This window comes from Arvicola amphibius, chromosome 3 (genome assembly GCF_903992535.2).
Source record: "Arvicola amphibius chromosome 3, mArvAmp1.2, whole genome shotgun sequence".
Taxonomy (NCBI): Eukaryota; Metazoa; Chordata; class Mammalia; order Rodentia; family Cricetidae; genus Arvicola; species Arvicola amphibius.
The window spans coordinates 131,709,390-131,727,478 of NC_052049.1; the positions used below are offsets into that span (position 1 = coordinate 131,709,390).

The window sequence follows — 18,089 nt, forward strand, 5'->3', positions numbered from 1 at the left end:
AAACAAAAGCACCGTCTCCATCTACATTAAGCTTGTGTCAAGTTGACATAAAGCTATCCAGCACAGTTGTCATAATTATTCCATATACTCTAGAAGGTTTTAAAAAAAGGTTGGGCACATCAAAGAACAACATGGAAAATGTTCTTAAAGCAACAAGGCGTACTTACACTTCTAGGGATAAAAAAGGAGTATTTAAAATTAAAAATAAAACACACACTGGGCAGGAGAAATACCACATTAGACAATGAGGAGGAAAAGGCCAGTGTACTTGAAGATTCTGGAGGAGGAACATTTCAAAACTAAAACAGGTAAAAGACTATCATGAAGTGAACATGTAGGCAAAGTTCTCAATGTGGGAGCATGATCTGATAAAAAGTAAAGGTGTTCCAAATTTGATGAAAGCTGAAATCACACATATTCAAGAACTTCAACAAACCTCAAGCATACTGAATTAAAAAAAAAACATACTCAAGCCCAGCATAACCATGTATTGTAAACTATAACCATAACCTGTAACAAAGAAAAAAAAAACTGAACAAAAGCCAGAGAAGCCAGGGGAGGGAACAAACAGAAGAATAATGAACACACAGGATAGTCAGCACACGGCTGGACAATATAAAGTCAACATTGGAACAAGATCTTTAAAATTCAAAAGGAAAGGCAGTCAGTCTAGATCCTATACCTAGTGATGGTTATGGACTAACTCTCTGAAACTGTAAGCATGCCCCAATTAACACTTCCTCTGACAAGACTTCCTTGGTCATGGTGTCTTTGCAGCAACAGAGCACTGATGAAGGGCCTTATATGAAGGCTAAAGATGGATGCTATCAACTCTAGACAACCACCGAAAACAGTGGAGGGAGAGTGGGTACAAAACCAGGACGAATGGAAAACAATAAACAGAACAAGAGATATAAATCCAATCATATCACAGAGAATATAAGTGGTTCCAACACTCTAATTAAAAAAGCAGAAATCATCAGACTAGATTATAATATAAGATCCAAGTACATGCTGTCTAAGAGAAATTCATTTCCTGTACAGAGACACACTAGGTTCAACTAAAAGGCCAACCAACATTAGTAGAAATCTAGTTGCTGCTGTGGCTAGATCTACATGAACCAATACAGATTTCAAAGCACAGATGGCCATGAACAAAACAGCACTGCATTAAGATAAAGAGGCCAGTTCATCCAAATGGTAGAATCCTACCGAAACTAACAGCACATCTTCAAAAACGGTAACAGAGAACAGTGGAAATTTAAGAAAAAAGAGCCAGACCAAAGTCCAACTGTTGTTAAAAATGTTAACACTCTTTTTTTCAGTAATTGATAGAATAAGTAGAAAAAAATTCAGTTCAGGTATGAAAGATATTTAAAAAGTTAACTTGATCTAACAAAGGTTTATACAACAATTCATTTTCTTCAGATTGTATATTCTTTTTATGTGCACAAGGAAGACTCACACGCAAAGACCATATTTTGAGCCAAATTAATTTAGAATAATTCCAATTATACAATATGTTCTTAGACCACATTGGAATTAAATTGAAGTCAATAACTGAAAAATACTTGGAAGCTTTCCAATATTTGGAAACTAAATAATAAATTTCTAAGAATTAATGCACCACTCAGGCTGTGAAGAAATGGTACATTTTCTCCAACTATAACCATTGTATAATCTATATGATTTTTGCTTTGGTTATCAAGATCAAGTCTATACACAAAAATTAACCACTATTTGATTCAGTTTGCAGACACAAAACAGGTCCTACTAGAAAGCCCAGTTCAAAGGTCCAGCCTAGTGAGCAGCTTATTTGTAAACTCCAGCTATTCTCATATAGTGAAAATCTAACTAACAGTTATTTTGTAAAGTATATTCCTTTTTTAAAAAATTTTATGTGCACTGATTGTTTGGCCTGTATTTATTTATGCCAGCATCAGGGAGTTGGATCCTTTGGAACCGGAGTCACAGACAGTTGTGAGCCACCATGTGGGTGCTGGAGTTGAACCAGGTCCCCTGGAAGAGCAGCCAGTGCTCTTACCCACTGAGCCAACTCTCCAGCCTGTAAAGTATATACTTAAGTGACCTTTAGTCCTTTCCTGAGCAGCTGCTGGTCATTTGCCACACCCAGTTAGATAACTGTACCCATGAATCTTAATATTAGCCTACCCTAAACATAACAAAATATATGAAATATGAAAATTTTATGTTTTTACAAGGCCAAGCGTTCTGGATCATTTGTAGTGATGCTCTCTCCCTCTCATGGCATAACTAAACCGAGATTTGACCGCCTTTACATATAAAAGCAGTATAATAATCTAAGACTTAGACAGGAAAACACTGCTCAGTTAATGGGATGCTCTCATCAAAGGAGGGCTCAGGGGAGACACAGAAGATGGTTCAATGTAGGTTAACAGAGGGAAAGGCTGGGAAACAGCTTATCCCCACACCCCTGCTCCAGGAACTCTTGGGACTGTCGTGTAAAATTGAGGCCTACAATGACCTCAATGGTGTCTAAGCTCACCACATAGATATAATTTGTTTGGAGTTTCAAAGGCATCCTGAGAGAGTCTGCTGAACCTCGCCACACAGGCTAGATTAAAACTAGACCTCATGATGAGGTAGGTGCTGAACTAGGTAGGTGTGAGACAGAAAGGGAACCTTGGAATGTCCTAGAATCCAGAGCTGAGCCTTAGTTTAACTTTAATAAAAATGGAATAACCATCATGCAAATCCTTAGTTTCCTTAAGATATAAGACATAGAAATAGAAACTGAAGTGTTTGGGCAAGGGACCAATTGCTTACTGTGGATGGAGTTACGAGGGCACCTTGGAGATGAATTTTGAAAGGCTGGTAGACAGCAGAGGGTTGAAAAGCAGTCATTTGAACAAACACTGCACAGCACCTGGAGGATGTTAGCTTTAGAGGCAGATGGACATCCTTTAAATCCCCACCTTGCCTCTCCCAAACAACCTTGCACAAATTAACCCTATGAGTCCCACTTTCTTCAAATCTAAAAATGGGTTAGAATTAGCTCAGCGTTTTAAGGATTAAATATAACTTTAAAACACATAGTGTGATACCCAGCACTCAGCAGCTATTCAGAAATGAAAACCTTATTACTAAACGCCCAGAGACCAGAGACAAGGTGAGGCAAAAAGTCATTAGCTGACCGGTGAAGCAGAAAGTGTGTCTGTAAAGGCAGGTCACTGCCAAACTGCAAGAGGGTCTGAATGGCGTGTCAGTAAAAAGCCTCCTGATGAAAAAAGAGTTTGTGCACCAGCAACTTAGGCTTAGAGAAAGGAAATCAGTGAGCACCAAAAATTTCACAACACAGAGCTGAGATGGTTCGGCAGGCAAGAGGACTTGTTGCACAACTTCAGCACCCACGTACGATGCCAGTCGTGGCTGCATGCTGTAAGTCCAGCACCGTTGGAAGAGGAGACGGGAGGACAAGCCCAGCTCCAGGCTAGGTGAGAGAGAGTGATAGAGCAGATCACCCAGCATCCTCCTCTGATTTCTATGTGTGCCTATGTCACACAGACCACACCCACAATCACATGTATTCACACACACTCAGACACATACAAATATACCCAATGCTTACCTTTACAGCTAAAATTTTCCCACTTGGGACATGATATGCTCTATAGGAAGAAAAAAAAAACAAAGTTACTTGATATCATTAGGTAATCTACAGAATGGCTAGGGACATAGTATCAACTCAAATGCTTCTGCAACAATGGGGGACATACCTGGTACCTTCAAGGCAAATGGCCACACAAGCAACATATATTTATGTGATGCTAGATGGCTTATGAAGTGATTATGTATCTTAAAATACGGCTCAAAAGTCACGCTGTTCTTATTACTCTCCTCTTAGAGTTCTGAAGCTGGGGAAGATGAGCAGTTTGTCCAACGCCCAAGTGTACAGCGGCAGAACTAGACTTTAAAACTCAGGTTCTCTGGCTCTAGGTCCCTTGTTGTCATTGTGTGTGTCTGTAGTCATGTATAAGCAGCAAAATGAAGGTTTTTAGTTTTCTTTAAGGTACATAAGTAAAGACATCAAATCATGGTATTTTATCAAAATAGTCACCAATCACAGGATGAGTTCTGACTACGGCTTTTCGTACCATTTTTCATAGGAAATACAGTTACGGGGCTTGACCCACTTTTTCCCTAAATAGAGACGCAAGCTCAGTGTGGTGTCCAATGAGAATGGCCCCCAAAGGCTCAAATGTTTCAATGTTTCCAGTTGGAGAAGCTGTTTAGGAAGGAGTGGGAAGCGTGGCTTTGTTGGAAGAGTGCCTCACGGGGGCAGGCTTTGAGGATTCTAGAGTCTCTCTATCTGCTTCCAAATTGCAGATCAATATGTAAGCTCAGCTGTTCCTGTCACACCTTTGCTTCGCCATCATGGACTCTGTCCCTCTGAAACCAGAAGCCATGAATTAAGCACTTTCTTTTTTAAAGCTGCCTTGGTCATGGTATTTTATCACCATAATAGAAAAGTTATTAAGATACTCAGAGACACTGAAATAGCATTATCTAGATTAAGAAATATTAATAGGATTGGGGATATGGCTCAGTGGTAGAGTACTTACTTGCCCAGCATAAATAATACACAGTGTTGGAGTCCCCAGCACAGGAAAAAGCAAGCAAGCAAGCAAGCAAGCAAGAATTCATTCATACATTTATAGAAAGTAAGAAATTAAGGTTTACAGAAATAAAATCATTTTCTATCAAGATCTAATGCATATACATTTACACTTTCACATCCACACTGCATGAACTACATATTCTCACCATTATTGGGACACAAACTGTTTTATATAAATTTTTTTTTTTGGTTTTTCAAGACAGGGTTTCTCTGTAGCTTTGGAGCCTGTCCTGGAGCTAGCTCTTGTAGACCAGGCTGGCCTCGAACTCATAGAGATCCGCCTGCCTCTGCCTCTGCCTCCCGAGTGCTGGGATTAAAGGCGTGTGCCACCACCGCCCAGCTTAAAAATTTAAAATGAAACACATAACACAAGCGGGTGTTGTAACTGCAAGCCCACAGTGAACTGGGAAGAACCGCGTCTGCCCCACGTTGGATTTCACACGCTCCCATCAGGTGGCTGGTGGCCGGGATGTGAGTGGGCGGCGACAGTGTCCACTTACGCGATACTAATTTTAGCATATACTGTATTTGCCCCAGTGGCTGCAGAAGTTGATGGACTACACTTCCTTTAAAATATATGTGAGGAATTTAGATGCCTTTCCCACATAAAAATAAATAATTCAAAGTATAAGGTTAAATGATGACATTACTTCACTGGTGTACTATAGACGCTTCCGGCTTCAGCTTCACTAGTCAAGGACTAAAGGATGATGACAGACACTCTGAAGCTGGGGGAGAGCAGTGCTGGTTCTCTGGACAAGGGGCAACACATGGCTTTCTGAGACCAGCTGTGGCCATGAGAACTCGATTACCCGAGAGCCCAGCATACACACAGTGCATTGGGAAGTTTGGCAACTTCATTAGCTTGTCAAGAAAGCCGATCTCTTTCCCAAAAGAAAGGTCTCCCATTTCCAACTGAATTGAAAGGGAGACCTGATGATTTAATTATGACGCACGCTAATTCATCCATGCAAGTTTGGGTTCCATTTCGAGCAATAAAGAAAGCTTGTGGCTTGGTTTACAGCCTGGTGACAGGGCCGATTTCACATTTAATCATCAGGGAGAAATGGATGACAAAGGCAATGCTAGGCACTGAGCTAAGCCAACTCCCTCAACTTGGCGATCAGCATCCTACCTGGAGAAAGAGTTTGTTTACTTTCGGCAGATAGTGCGTCTCGATTGTCTTGATTGTCTTGACCTTCCGCAGCACATTAACTGGAAAGTGATTAATGAAGTCTGAATGGAGGCTCTGGTTACACCAAAAGACAACTATACACCTCTGCAATGTTTTAATTAACAGCTAACGCTTCAAATTAGTTTGTAGTTGCCACAGTAATTACCTGTTCCAAAGAGCGAAGGGAGGAAGCATTTGTATGAGGCATTGCTTAGTGCTTCTCCCTGTGCGCTTCTCTTCGCCTTTTGGGACCAGTACCCCTGTAAAACTGAAGACAATACAGACACCTGGGGATGGCACAAGAATAGTCTGGGGTAAATGTCTGAACAGGAGAAACCTGTGAGGGGCTTTTTCCTCAATTAAATTATTTGAGGTGGGAATACCCACTTTTAATTGGGATCTTTTGAGATGGGAAGACTCACTTTGACCTCTGCTGGTAGCCTATATAAAGGACATGGGAGAAGGATGCTTTCTCTTTGCCTGCTTGCTCTTGCTGGCAAGTCCATGCATTGCCTTCACTGGCATTAGAACTTCTCTAGGATTCCAGCCTATACTGAAGACCAGCTGAGACATCCAGCCTTTGGACTGAACCACTCCTGGACTGGCTGGACCACAGCCCGTCAGTCATTCTACTAAACCCCCACATACATAATATATACGATAATATACTAGGTTTTTTGGTTTATGTTGTGGTGCTGGGGTTCAAGCCCAGGTCCCCAAGCATGCTGAGCGAGCACTCTCCCACTGAGCAACAGCTGCAGCCCTGTTTTCTTTCTTCCTCAGCAACAGTCCAGGTGTGGGAGCAATGATGTTGGTGTCAACATCTAATGTCAGAGCAGAGTTCTCTGAACTAGTAGGGAGTGCAGAAAACTGTCCAGGCCAGTCCTTCTTTCTTCACCAGAAATACCCAAAAGCCAGATGAGTAACGGCCAAGCTCAGAAAAACCCAAGAGTATGAAGCGCAAAAGACAAGCAATGGGTAGGGCTGGGGATGTGAAGTGGCTATCGCTGCTCTAGCTGGACTTCAGATCTGTGTTCGCCTTGTCTAGCTCACCTATGAGAAACATGTTTCTATGTAAGTAGAAACATCACTTGACAGTAACTTCTGCTAGGTGAAAAAGAATGTCTCAGTCTCCTTGGGCTAACAGGAAAACATAAGCTACTCTAGAAAGCGCCCATATAACTTCCTTTAATATACATTCTTATAGCTGGGCAAGTTGATGCACACCTATAATCCAACATTCAGAAAGCTGGTGGATCATGAGTTTAAGACCATCCTGGGCTACACAGTGAGGTTTAGGTTAATTTTTGCTATGAGACCTGGTTTCAAAAAAAGTATACATATGCATATATATGTATACATATGCATGAGAATATATGCACGTGCATGCAAATATATACATTTGTGTGTGCATATATGTGGATGTATATATACATGTATGTACACACACGCATATATGCATACATATAGATATGCGTATATGTATACATGTGTATGTGAATTTACATGATGGTGCCCACCACACTTCAGATGTCCCTGCACTGTGTGCCATACCAGACACACATATGCAAACATATGATGTACTCTCATATCATCATTTTTCTATTCTTATGTTTAGCACAGTACTTGCCTATGGTGGATGCTCTATGCTTAATGGGAAAAAAAAATCCTGTCATCTGAATGCAGTGTTACAAATTCCACAAACATCTAATTAACTCTTTCATGGGAAGATTCCTAACTATTGAATCCAAAGTCCTTATGAGGATTTCACAATCTGGTTAACTCATGTATCTGTTTCTGCCAAAGTTTCTTAGCTCTTGTTATCACTCCGCTGTACTAAACCTGCTCCTGCCTCAGGGTCTTAGTGCCTATGCCAGAAGTCTGGATCATGCTCTCTCTAATGTTTACTTGGCACTCTCCACCTGCCTCTGCCTCCCTGGTTCTGGGACTAAAGAAATGTGACAGCATGTGTGCTCTCCTAAAAATCTCTGCTCTACATAGAACTCTGTTTGCTTTATCAATTCTACTTTTATTGTTTACGTCTTCTCTTTGTTAAATTTGAGGGACCAGCTTTTAGTTTGGCTGACTTGTTTCTTGAACTCTGATTCCAAGACTAACTCTCTGATTTCCAGGGTGTGCTCTCCATCCCTGCTCTGTTGTGTCTCGAGCTGTGTTACTGAGCAGTGCCCAGCTGTCCTAACAGAAGCCCTAAGCACGACTTAGCTGTGTCTCCGGATTGCACACTCGGCATTCCTTTTTCTGTTCAACTGTAAACATTTTTATTATGATGTACTACATGATTTGATGTTATTCAGACTTATTCAGTTATGCATTTCAACGTCCCAAATGTTTACCTTACTGCTGACAGCTAACCTAAGTGTTGTTACCAGAAAACATGAGCTGCATGTTACGGACTGGACTGAGATTTGCTTTGTGCCTTAATAATAATCGGGTTTTTGTTCTGAATAAATGCTGTATGCCTGAAAAAAATATATTTTCAACTTAATTGGTGTACATTTCCATACACAAAATCATAAGAACACATTCCGCCTATGTGCTAAGATCTCCTGTATCGGGCTGGAGAAATGATTCCGTGTGTGAGCCCTCCCTCTCCAGCTCTTGCAGAAGACTTGGGTTTGGTTCCCAGCATCACATTGGGTAGCTCTTAACCATGTGTTACTCCAGTTCTAGGGGATGACAGCCTCTTCTGGCCTCTTTCGGGCAACTGCATCCATGTGGTACATGTACAGACCGGCAGTCACACAAAAACATATGAATAAAAATAATCTCCAAAATATTTTACGTACTGATTTTATTTGGCTGATCAATTGTTGATTGCTGAGAGATATTTTTCCAGTGTGGATTTATCAAATGTTCTGGGTAATGGTATAAAATTTCCTTACGTATCTTAAGGTGGTATTATTAATTATATTTAAGCTTATGGTTGCTAAGTCAGTCTTCTTTATTTATACCATCATATAGCAGTCCTTTCTTATCTCTAATAATTATTTTTGCCTTTTAGTTTGTCATATGTCAATACATAAGCTTTAAAGAAAAAAATTGTTGTTGCTATTATTGTGTTTATCTGAAACATTTTTCTATCTTTTATTTCAACTTTATTGTCTTTGTGTTTTTCGGATTCATCTAAACTAATCTAAAAAAGAAAACAGCTATTTAAAAAAACTCAATCTAACTAATCTATCAGGTGACAATCTTTATTTGTAGTTACTGTAACGACGGATACATTGGGATTCATTCCCACCACTCTACCCACTTGCTTCCTTCCTTCACTCTGCCAACTATATTGTTGTCACCTTGCCAACTGTAAAATCAGTTTAGAATAAAGTTACTGTTTTCTATCCTTTTCCAGACAATGTAACAACCTTAGAACTTCTTCCTTGCAGTCACCCCTTCTCATCTTAATACATCATCTTGTGTAAGCCACAAGAATGAACATCAGGCTTAACAGAGATCTGAGCCAAGGAGGCTGTGGGAAGCTGGGCTGTGTCACGTCACTTAGCCCGGTGAGATCTCCAGCTTTTATCCCAAATTGTAGTAGGCACAGACAGAAGCAGAAAGGCAACATTTGAGAACTCGCAGTGGCTGCTGGACGGTGAGACTGGAACTGGAGGTGCTGAGAAACTGTTGCAATGTCCCCGGAAAGGGGTGAGGGGTGCAGAAGGCAGGGGTTGATCAGCTTCCTATCTAAAGATTCATTTATTTATTATGTGTACAGTGTTCTTCCTGCAGGCCAGAAGAGGGCACCGAATCTCATCACAGATGGTTATGAGACACCATGTCGTTGCTGGGAATTGAACTCAGGACTTCTGGAAGAATAGTCAGTGCTCTCTGAGCCATCTCTCCAGCCCTCAGCTTCCTATCGAAACTGAGGCCAGAGAGAGGAAAAGAAAGTGGCCAAGGACGTGAGAAGGGACCTCTGGTAAGCTGACAGCAAACCCTAGAGGCCATGAATGCTGGTGCTTTATCTGCTCTAATGCCAAGCACTTAGTGGTTGGCAGAAGATGTGTAACTGACAAAAAGACAATACTTTGGAACCAATGCAAGTGACTCTATTGCTTCTTCTTTCAAACTTTAAAGAGTCTAGTACAGCTTGCAAGGTGGGTGGTAAGTGTGCTTACCTTCATCAATCTATTTTAGGAATAATTACACAAGCTAGAGAGATGGCTCAGCGGTTAAGAGCACTGGCTGCTCTTCCAGAGGATCCAGGTTATGTTCCCAGCACCCACGTGGTAGCTCACAACCACCTGTAACTCCATTTCCAGGGGATCTGATGCCCTCTTCTGACCTCAGACACCAGACATACACACTGTACCCAGACAAACATGCAGACAAAACATCATACACATAAAATAAGACTTAAGAAGAAAAAAAGCAATTTCTCTAATAATCTTTATAAGAACGGAGAAGAAAAGTTTGAAAACAAAATCCTGCGCCCACCAGGACATAAGGGAGAAATGCTCACATTCCCACATCTGGACTGCCACGCAAGAACACGCCATGCACAGGACCATCCACATCTGTATCTTATGGTGTTTACTTAAGTATTTATGCTTGGAATTTCAAATTCTAGAAGAACCACAAAAATGTGAGTCTTCCAGCTGACTCCTGCTTACAAAATAAACAGCCTAAAGCTGAACGTGCAATTCCTGATACAGCCTATGCAATGTTACACAATTAAAGCAGACATCTGAGTTCTATGGCACTTCCTGTGTGCTAATTTCCCAACATAAGTCCAATAAAGTTACTTTAACGTGTGCAAAGAGGATTTATTCTGGGGGAGCATCTGGCTTCTCTGGTGACTGGGACACCAGAGGGAATTTAAGACAGAGATGTTGACCTACACCTGATGCAAACATTTCAGACTCCAGCACGACTCAATGATGCTACAAAAGCCAAGGAGCAGCAGCATACTCACAAACGATGAGGATGAAAACACCTCTGCACCTATTTCCTTCCTATCCTGGAGAAAGCCCTCAAGAGTAATCACACGTATAGACTGAGCCACAATGTCAGGAAGGAAACACCCGAGTGGCTGTTGTGGCCGTCCTGAGGGCTGGCTGGCTGGCTGGCACAGAAACTATGGCCACAGGAGCTCTGCTTCCCACAGAGCTTATGACCAGGTTAGTGAAAAGGGAAATTACCTGGTCATGGGCAGAGAACACGACAGTCGTGAGAACAGGAAAAGGTGCTTACTTGGCTTCCTGGGTCTCAGAGGGCAAACAGGTGGGACCACAAAGAGAAAAGGCTTTCTTTATTCAGTGGCTAAGAGCACCGGCTGAGCCAGGCAGTGGTGGCGCATGCCTTTAATCCCAGAACTCAGGAGGCAGAAGCAGGCAAATCTCTGTGAGTTAGCCTGGTCTAACAAAAGCTAGTTCCAGGACAGGCTCCAAAGCTACAGAGAAACCCTGTCTCGAAAAACCAAAAACAACAACAAAAGAGCACTGGCTGCTCTTCCAAAGGACCCAGGTTCAATTCCCAGCACCCACATGGCAGCTCACAACTGTCTGTAACTCCAATTCCAGGGTATCCAACACCATCACACTGACATACATGCAAGCAAAAACATGAATGCATAAATAATAATAAAAAATATAAAAGTAAACAAAAGTCACGTCAGCCACTGTGTTAACTGGCTGCAGAGACAGACAAAGCTCTCCAGAATAATAAATCAGATTCTCTGCTCTTCAGGCAATGGTGTCGCTGGCAGGTACCCAGATGTCTGCCTTTCTTTCCATAGCCCTAGAGCTTCACAGTGTACGCATCAGATCGGTGTTGGGTGACAGGGGGTACGACCAAAGAGAAACAAGGGAGATTTGATGAAAGTTTGAGGAAAAGAAGACAAACCACTGCTTAAAAGGAGATTCAGGATTAGTCATCCACTTTATTTAGGCAACTCTTCGTTCTCACTAGCACAGCTCTTAGCTAAGACTTGCCACATTCAGATTCAATTATTAAAGGTACCCCTTACCAAAATGTATGGCAGCCATTAAACCACCACGAGATGCAATCATTAGTTTCCATATTTACAGATGGTGTTTTAATTGCTGTTTAAATGACATTTATTAATTTATTAAAAGCACCCATGTTTTCACTCAAGTGACGTAGCACATACCTGCTATGCTGGCAGAACCAGAAGGGTAAATAGTCTGGGGCTAGCCTGGACTAACATGAGGAGACATTGTCTCAAAAAGCAAACAAACAAAAAGCAACAAAGTAAAAATAAAAGTTCTTGTGAGTCCATATAAACTTTTTAAAAATGGATGGAAGGATTTCTCTAAAGTAGTATTTTTCCATTTCTAATCACATCTAGCCTTTGGGCTAAAAGAGCAACTAAAGGAAAGGGAAGGGGGAGGTAGAACCCCAAGGCCTAAGAAGCAGGATCAGTCCCTGATTCAAATGAAGTCTGCATTCCAAACTCAGGAGGCAGCCAAAGCTGAAGCCAATACAAAGTGAGCCCTTCCTGACCAAAAGAAGTGAGTGCACGAATGCCCATGAGCAGCACAGGACAAAAGCAAGCACTTTCTGCTGTCTTGAGAGTCATTCATAAAATTATTCTATCTTAATTAATTTCTCTGTATATCATCTTCGAATTGCAATGACATCTCCAGCAACCATATGCAAAGTAGCTGTGGGGTCAGCCCATGAAAATGCGATTTTAATGCTTGGTCCTTTTCTTTGGAGGGTGGGAATAATAGCTGGAGAATTTTTTAAGGGGCATGGTTGTACACTAAAACGGCTATAGCCATTCACAGGGAGGGAAAAAAATCAAACAGTTCCAGGGAAATCCACATTGACAGTTGTTGCCTTCCATAATAGATAAACACATTAGCCAGGCTCTGGCTGTTAGAACAGAAAACCCAAAGTAAACAGCAGTTGTAGACAGAAGCTTCAAATCGTGAGCTATGCCAACCTAAACTCCCATTACAGAAGCTTGACTAGCAACTGTAAAATAGTCTGCGCTTAAGCAACACTCCCAACTGTTTACATGCCAAACCAAACACGTTATTAGGTTACAGATATTAATTTCAAGATATTGGCTGTATATAGGCCTCACAAATCAACCTAATACAAGACATTGGGGAAGTCAGCTTGGTTAAAAAGATTTTCAGTTAGAGAACGGTGTTGGCTCCTCTCCGTTTAGTTGGGTGAGACACCCATATCCCTCTCATACCTCCCTCGAAGTTAATGTTATTAGACTTCCATATTTCTTCAGTAAGCTGAAGCAGCCTGCTTCGAGCCTTTAACGCTCTCCACATTAACTAGAGTAATGTCTTTTAATATATGGCCTAAATACCTTTGAGATAGGGGAAGCTCCCGTCACGGTGAACTCTCCATCAAAGGTTCTGAAAGAAGGCAATGGGCAAAGCAGGGGAGAGACATCACAGCAGAAGGAAGTTAAGTAGCCGAGCAATGCACGTGGGGATGTAGGAACATTCTGAGGATGAACCAGATAAGGACCCCTCTCCAGGAATGCCTGAGTATGGGATAAATGCTACTCATAGTTTCTTGGAGAGTGAGCAGCAAATCACTCTCCCAAACTGGCCACAAAGATGGGCACTTCAGAAAAGCTTCTGTCAGGGCTCAGCATTTGGTTGTGTGTGGTTTAGAATATATGTTATGAAGTTTTCAATTTTTTCCTTATTTTGAGAATTTCATACGTATATGACCATATCTCATTTCTCACCTTCAATTTTTGTGTCTCTTTCTTTTGCTTGTTTTTACTAACCTACAAAGTCCAACAAAGCTTGCTGTCCATATGTGTGTGGGTGTGGGGCCAACCACTGGAGCACAGGAAGTCTATCCGGCACCTATCCCATCTCATTTACGCCAGAGGTCAACACAGGAGATCCACTCAGGGTTGAGCACTTGCTCTCTCCTTCTTAGGGTTCTGGTCAGTCATGCATCTCCCTGTTGGCTGCTCCCCACTTGGAGCTGGGGGTGGGGAGCATGTAGGGGAAGTCTGACTAGGAAATATTTTTATACAGAGGCTATTTGCTTTGCTCAAAAACTTGTCAGGGAAGTGTCTTAGCCATTCTACAGCTGAGGGGGTCAAGGCCTGGTGAGGTAAAAGAGCAGTTTCAAATTTCTGTTTGATAAACATAGAGTAGGAGGTGGACTTGGGCCCCCGGAAGCCAAACCCAGCTTTGTGTGAGCATGAACTGGCTGCTTCTAGAGCCTCTTTTCCAACAGTCTTCCACACTTTCTGGAAATGGTTGGTGCTGATTTTTAAAAAGCAATAGGAGAAATCGATCGAATGCCTCACTTTTCAGGGTTGCATTAACTTTTTCAGGCCACTGGGGTGCAATTTACTAAATTACCTCTTCTAGAACACTAAATAGTACCCTAGTGGGTCAAAGAGTAAATGCACCTCTGAAAAGTGAGCCATTTATTCCCTTCCCTGTAGTGCCAGATGTAATATGTCCCTTATGACAGAAATATCATCCTGCTTCCATTGCAAACCAAGACACTGGCTTTCACTAGATAAAACGAGTGTGGGGAAGCTTCAGAAGTGGGGGGATGATGAAATCTCTCCCACAATCCTGTTGAAAAGTCAAGACGGGCTTCTGTGAAAATACTTGCTTACCATTCAATGGAGACTTATTTTTCTTGAGACCTCAAAACAGAATGAAAAATATTTGAATTGAGGGTGTCAAAGCCAGAAGCTCACAGACTATTTTGATGGCCCTTTCACACCTACTGTGTATTACAACTGAGTCCCAGCACCCACTGCCATCTGCAGGAAGACAAAGCACAGGCAGATGGCCCTTTGTCTGTATTTCCCTACTGAGTACCTCTGACCTAAAAGCTTTTGCTCTTGCACCCCTCCTAAGCTCCCAAGCCTGTGTGTGGTTTTGGTCGCCCGAGGAACCGCTCCCGGGCAGGTTCGTGCTCATGAGCTGTCTAACGGAGCTCAAGATCTCAGTTTTCAGCACTGTTAGCCCCTCACTCTTCTGGAAGACGGCGATGCGATGAGAACAAGACGCTTAATTTAAGAATCACCCGGCTTCTAATTAAACTGCCATAGGCAGCTGGTTGGATAAGTTTTAATCAGTTTCAATCACCTATTGATTGGTATACTGAAGCCTAAAAAATTAAAAGTAAAAGATGATTGGGGAATTGTCCCATCTCAGAACAACAGCAGAGGCCTCTGTAAATAAGTCCTCTTTGAACCATCAGCTAAATGGGCACTTCAATACTGCAGTACAAAGTCTTCTGCAAAATCACTTTAACTAACAAGCAGAAATTTATCAGCTTCAGCCAGAATCAATGCTGAAATCAATTTGAACACTGGTTGTGTCTAAAGGGGCTCATTGGCAATTTAGGGAAATTACACCATGTAAATGCCTGTGCTTTAATTGAACAGTTCCATCAACTAGGCTGTGATTGCTGTCCATTCATTTATTTACTTTCACTCGGCTCCCATTCTGCACAGGAATGGCTTTTGTCAGGCTGCAGAGAGGCACTTTGTCTTCATTCTGTGCACTTTTGTGCATAACTGAGTTTGTGGAATGGACACATCATGACCAGGTCAAAATAAACCAGGACAGACTTGTTACTTTAACATAAGGAGGGACACAGACCTACACTGCCTTCAAATCAGTCAAGAGGAAGGAAGGCAGCCCGCACTCGGCCCTGGCTCTGTGTCACGGTCCCGTGAGAACATGGCATACTTTTCCCCACATATTTAGTGACGTCTAACAACATATATTTTGTGTAAGAATGCTCTTCTTGAAGGGCTAGGTAACATTTCGCTTTACAGAATCCTCAGGGATCAGTCAAGAGTAGATTAGAGTCTCTAATCTGTTTAGGACAGTGTGGCATAACACCGTCACAGGCATTTCTGAAGTCAGACATGAAGAAGGAGGGAAGGGAAGGGTGGAGACAATGATGGGTGACCTAACTGCTTTATAAAGACCAGGAAGCCCAAACACTAGCATGATTCCCAAGAAAGAAGTAAAATAATCACCAAGTCACAACAATGAAAAGACAAACACAACAGGTCAAATTATCAGAGAACCATATGAAATGACAAGGGGTCAGAGGTCAGCATCAACAAGTCGCACACTGGGCCCAAGTGCTCCTTCAAAGAGTTCAGGCTTCCAGGAAAGAGGAAGGATGGAGACAGTGATTAACCATCATAGGCCTTCAGTATGATACAAGAGCCTATGCAAACAAATTACAAGCCTGAGGCCAATAGTAGGGCCCCCCCCCCAAAAGGCTGGCTCAAATCTGTCAGCTGAGACACTCTCTGCTCATCTGAGGCTCCTAAAACAAAACCACAACTATTTTAAACTATTTTAAAGAAAAGGCAGAGAGAGACCAAGAAATAAGCAAGCATGCGCTTGGGAGGGGAACTGCTCTGAATCGTCAGGGAACCCATTTTCTCAGGTGGTCTTCAGCCAAATGAGGATCGGAGGCCTACTGTGCTCAGTCATTTCCAACACCCTGGTGAAGCGTGGACACAGAAGGCCGCTGCCTCTGGGCCTTGGCTGTAGAGGTAGGACCTTAAGTCATTTTCCTTGTGCCTCTTAGGCTGCAGAGAAGCTGCTGACAGGCCCTTTCAGTCAGTTACTCCAGTCTGCTTTCTGCAAACAATCACTTCAATTCATTTTCAAAAGAGTTATCTTATTACAAAGTTAAAAGGGAGAAATAACTAGTGTATATGAATTTAACTCAGTGTGAGTGTTTGTGGAAGTCATTCTGACACTCTGTTCCATGCAATATTTTCAACCACACTATAAGGTTTCATTTGCTCTAGTTTTTGTTGCTGAAACAATGTAAAAACATCTTATTAATAGTTAGCTAATGTTTCTGAAAACTTAATAGAGTGTGAATTCTAATTGGTTTTAATAATAAGAACCCCGAGTCAGATATAAGGGGTAAATGCTGGAAAATCAGAGAAGCAGAGCAGACAGCCACTAGTTCTTACCTTTATAAAACCCTCAGAAGCAAGGGGCGAGATCCTTTCTCTATGAATCCTCGGAGCTCCTGTCTCCTCCCACCTTATATTCCTCTCATGCCCCAGTCATATCCCTTCCTGCCTCGTGCTGGGATTAAAGGCGCATGACTCCCAAGTACTGGGATTAAAGGTGCAAGCCTCCACCACCTGGCTCTAATTCCGTTTTAGACTAGATCAAGCCCAGGGTGGCCTTGAACTCACAGAGATCCATCTGCCTCTACCTCCTGAGTGCTGGGATTAAAGTCTATGACACCACTTGCCTGGCCTCTATGATAAACTAGTGGCTAGGTCCACCCTCTGATCTACAGGCAAGCTGTAATTATTAAGGCACAAACAGAATATCATACACTTAATTGTGGTTTAATCAAACCTTTACACTTACTCTCTGAGAACCCTGCTCCTTTACGCTGCTACAGGCAGAGTGGGAGCAGAACCAGGCTGCTGAGGGCTGACGCACAAGTATTTTCCAAATACAACCAAGCTGGTTAAAGTGCTTTATTGACTGTGCCCGAAAGCAAGTTCTAATTTTGTCAGAACACTGTTTTCATTTTATTATGTGAATTCACAAAGCAAAACCATGCGCTGTGTGCTGAATGTAACACCAAACACTTTGCTTTCGTGTAATGAACTCTGGCAAGGAAAACTACGGAAGTGTTACGGTCAAAAGGACAGTACACAAAGTCACACTGAACAAACAAATTAATGTGAAAACAAACAAATAAAAGACAAGCATTTCAGCTGACCTCCACAGCCGGCCCTCTACTGCTACTCCTCTAGTTTAGTACCTGTTCCTGCAACCCTGTGATAAGTGCACACCAGGGCCTGAACACGCTTCAACCCAGAAAGCCAGAAATTTAACAGGAACATGATTTCTTACAGCAAAATAGCCAACAACAGAGCAAAGGGGAGTGGGGAGAAAAGCAAAGTTAGACACAGGAAATGCCTTTGGACTTTCCAGCGAATTATTTTCCAAAAAGGCAATTTAACTAAATGCCCTAGACGCTGTGGTTTACAAACACCTCCTTGTGCAATATGCCAACAAAGAAACTGTAATTTTCTAACATATCAACTACTGCAAAATAGATTTAAAATTTTAGTACGTCTTAGGAGTCAAGAAATGCACCACCTCCGTTGCGCAACCATATAATTATTAATCTAGGGATTCGATTATTAAATTCTGTGCTTTTGATAAGTAAAGAGACCCAAAGAGTAGCCAGTCATGCTGTGGTAACTGTGGGCCAAAAAGTGTGCTAGCAATTACTAAAGAGCTTCTA

General features: G+C 42.0%; 1 protein-coding gene across 7 annotated transcripts in view; it reads right to left on the minus strand.

Annotated features, from left to right (window-relative positions):
* Positions 1–18,089, minus strand: part of Map2k5 (mitogen-activated protein kinase kinase 5) — a 229,043-nt gene that overhangs the window by 147,374 nt on the left and 63,580 nt on the right. For all 7 annotated transcript variants that reach the window (XM_038321200.1, XM_038321199.1, XM_038321198.1 and 4 more), the window contains exon 9: positions 3,611–3,650. In XM_038321200.1, the coding sequence (XP_038177128.1) occupies positions 3,611–3,650 (40 nt within the window). The remainder of the gene's footprint in view (positions 1–3,610; positions 3,651–18,089) is intronic.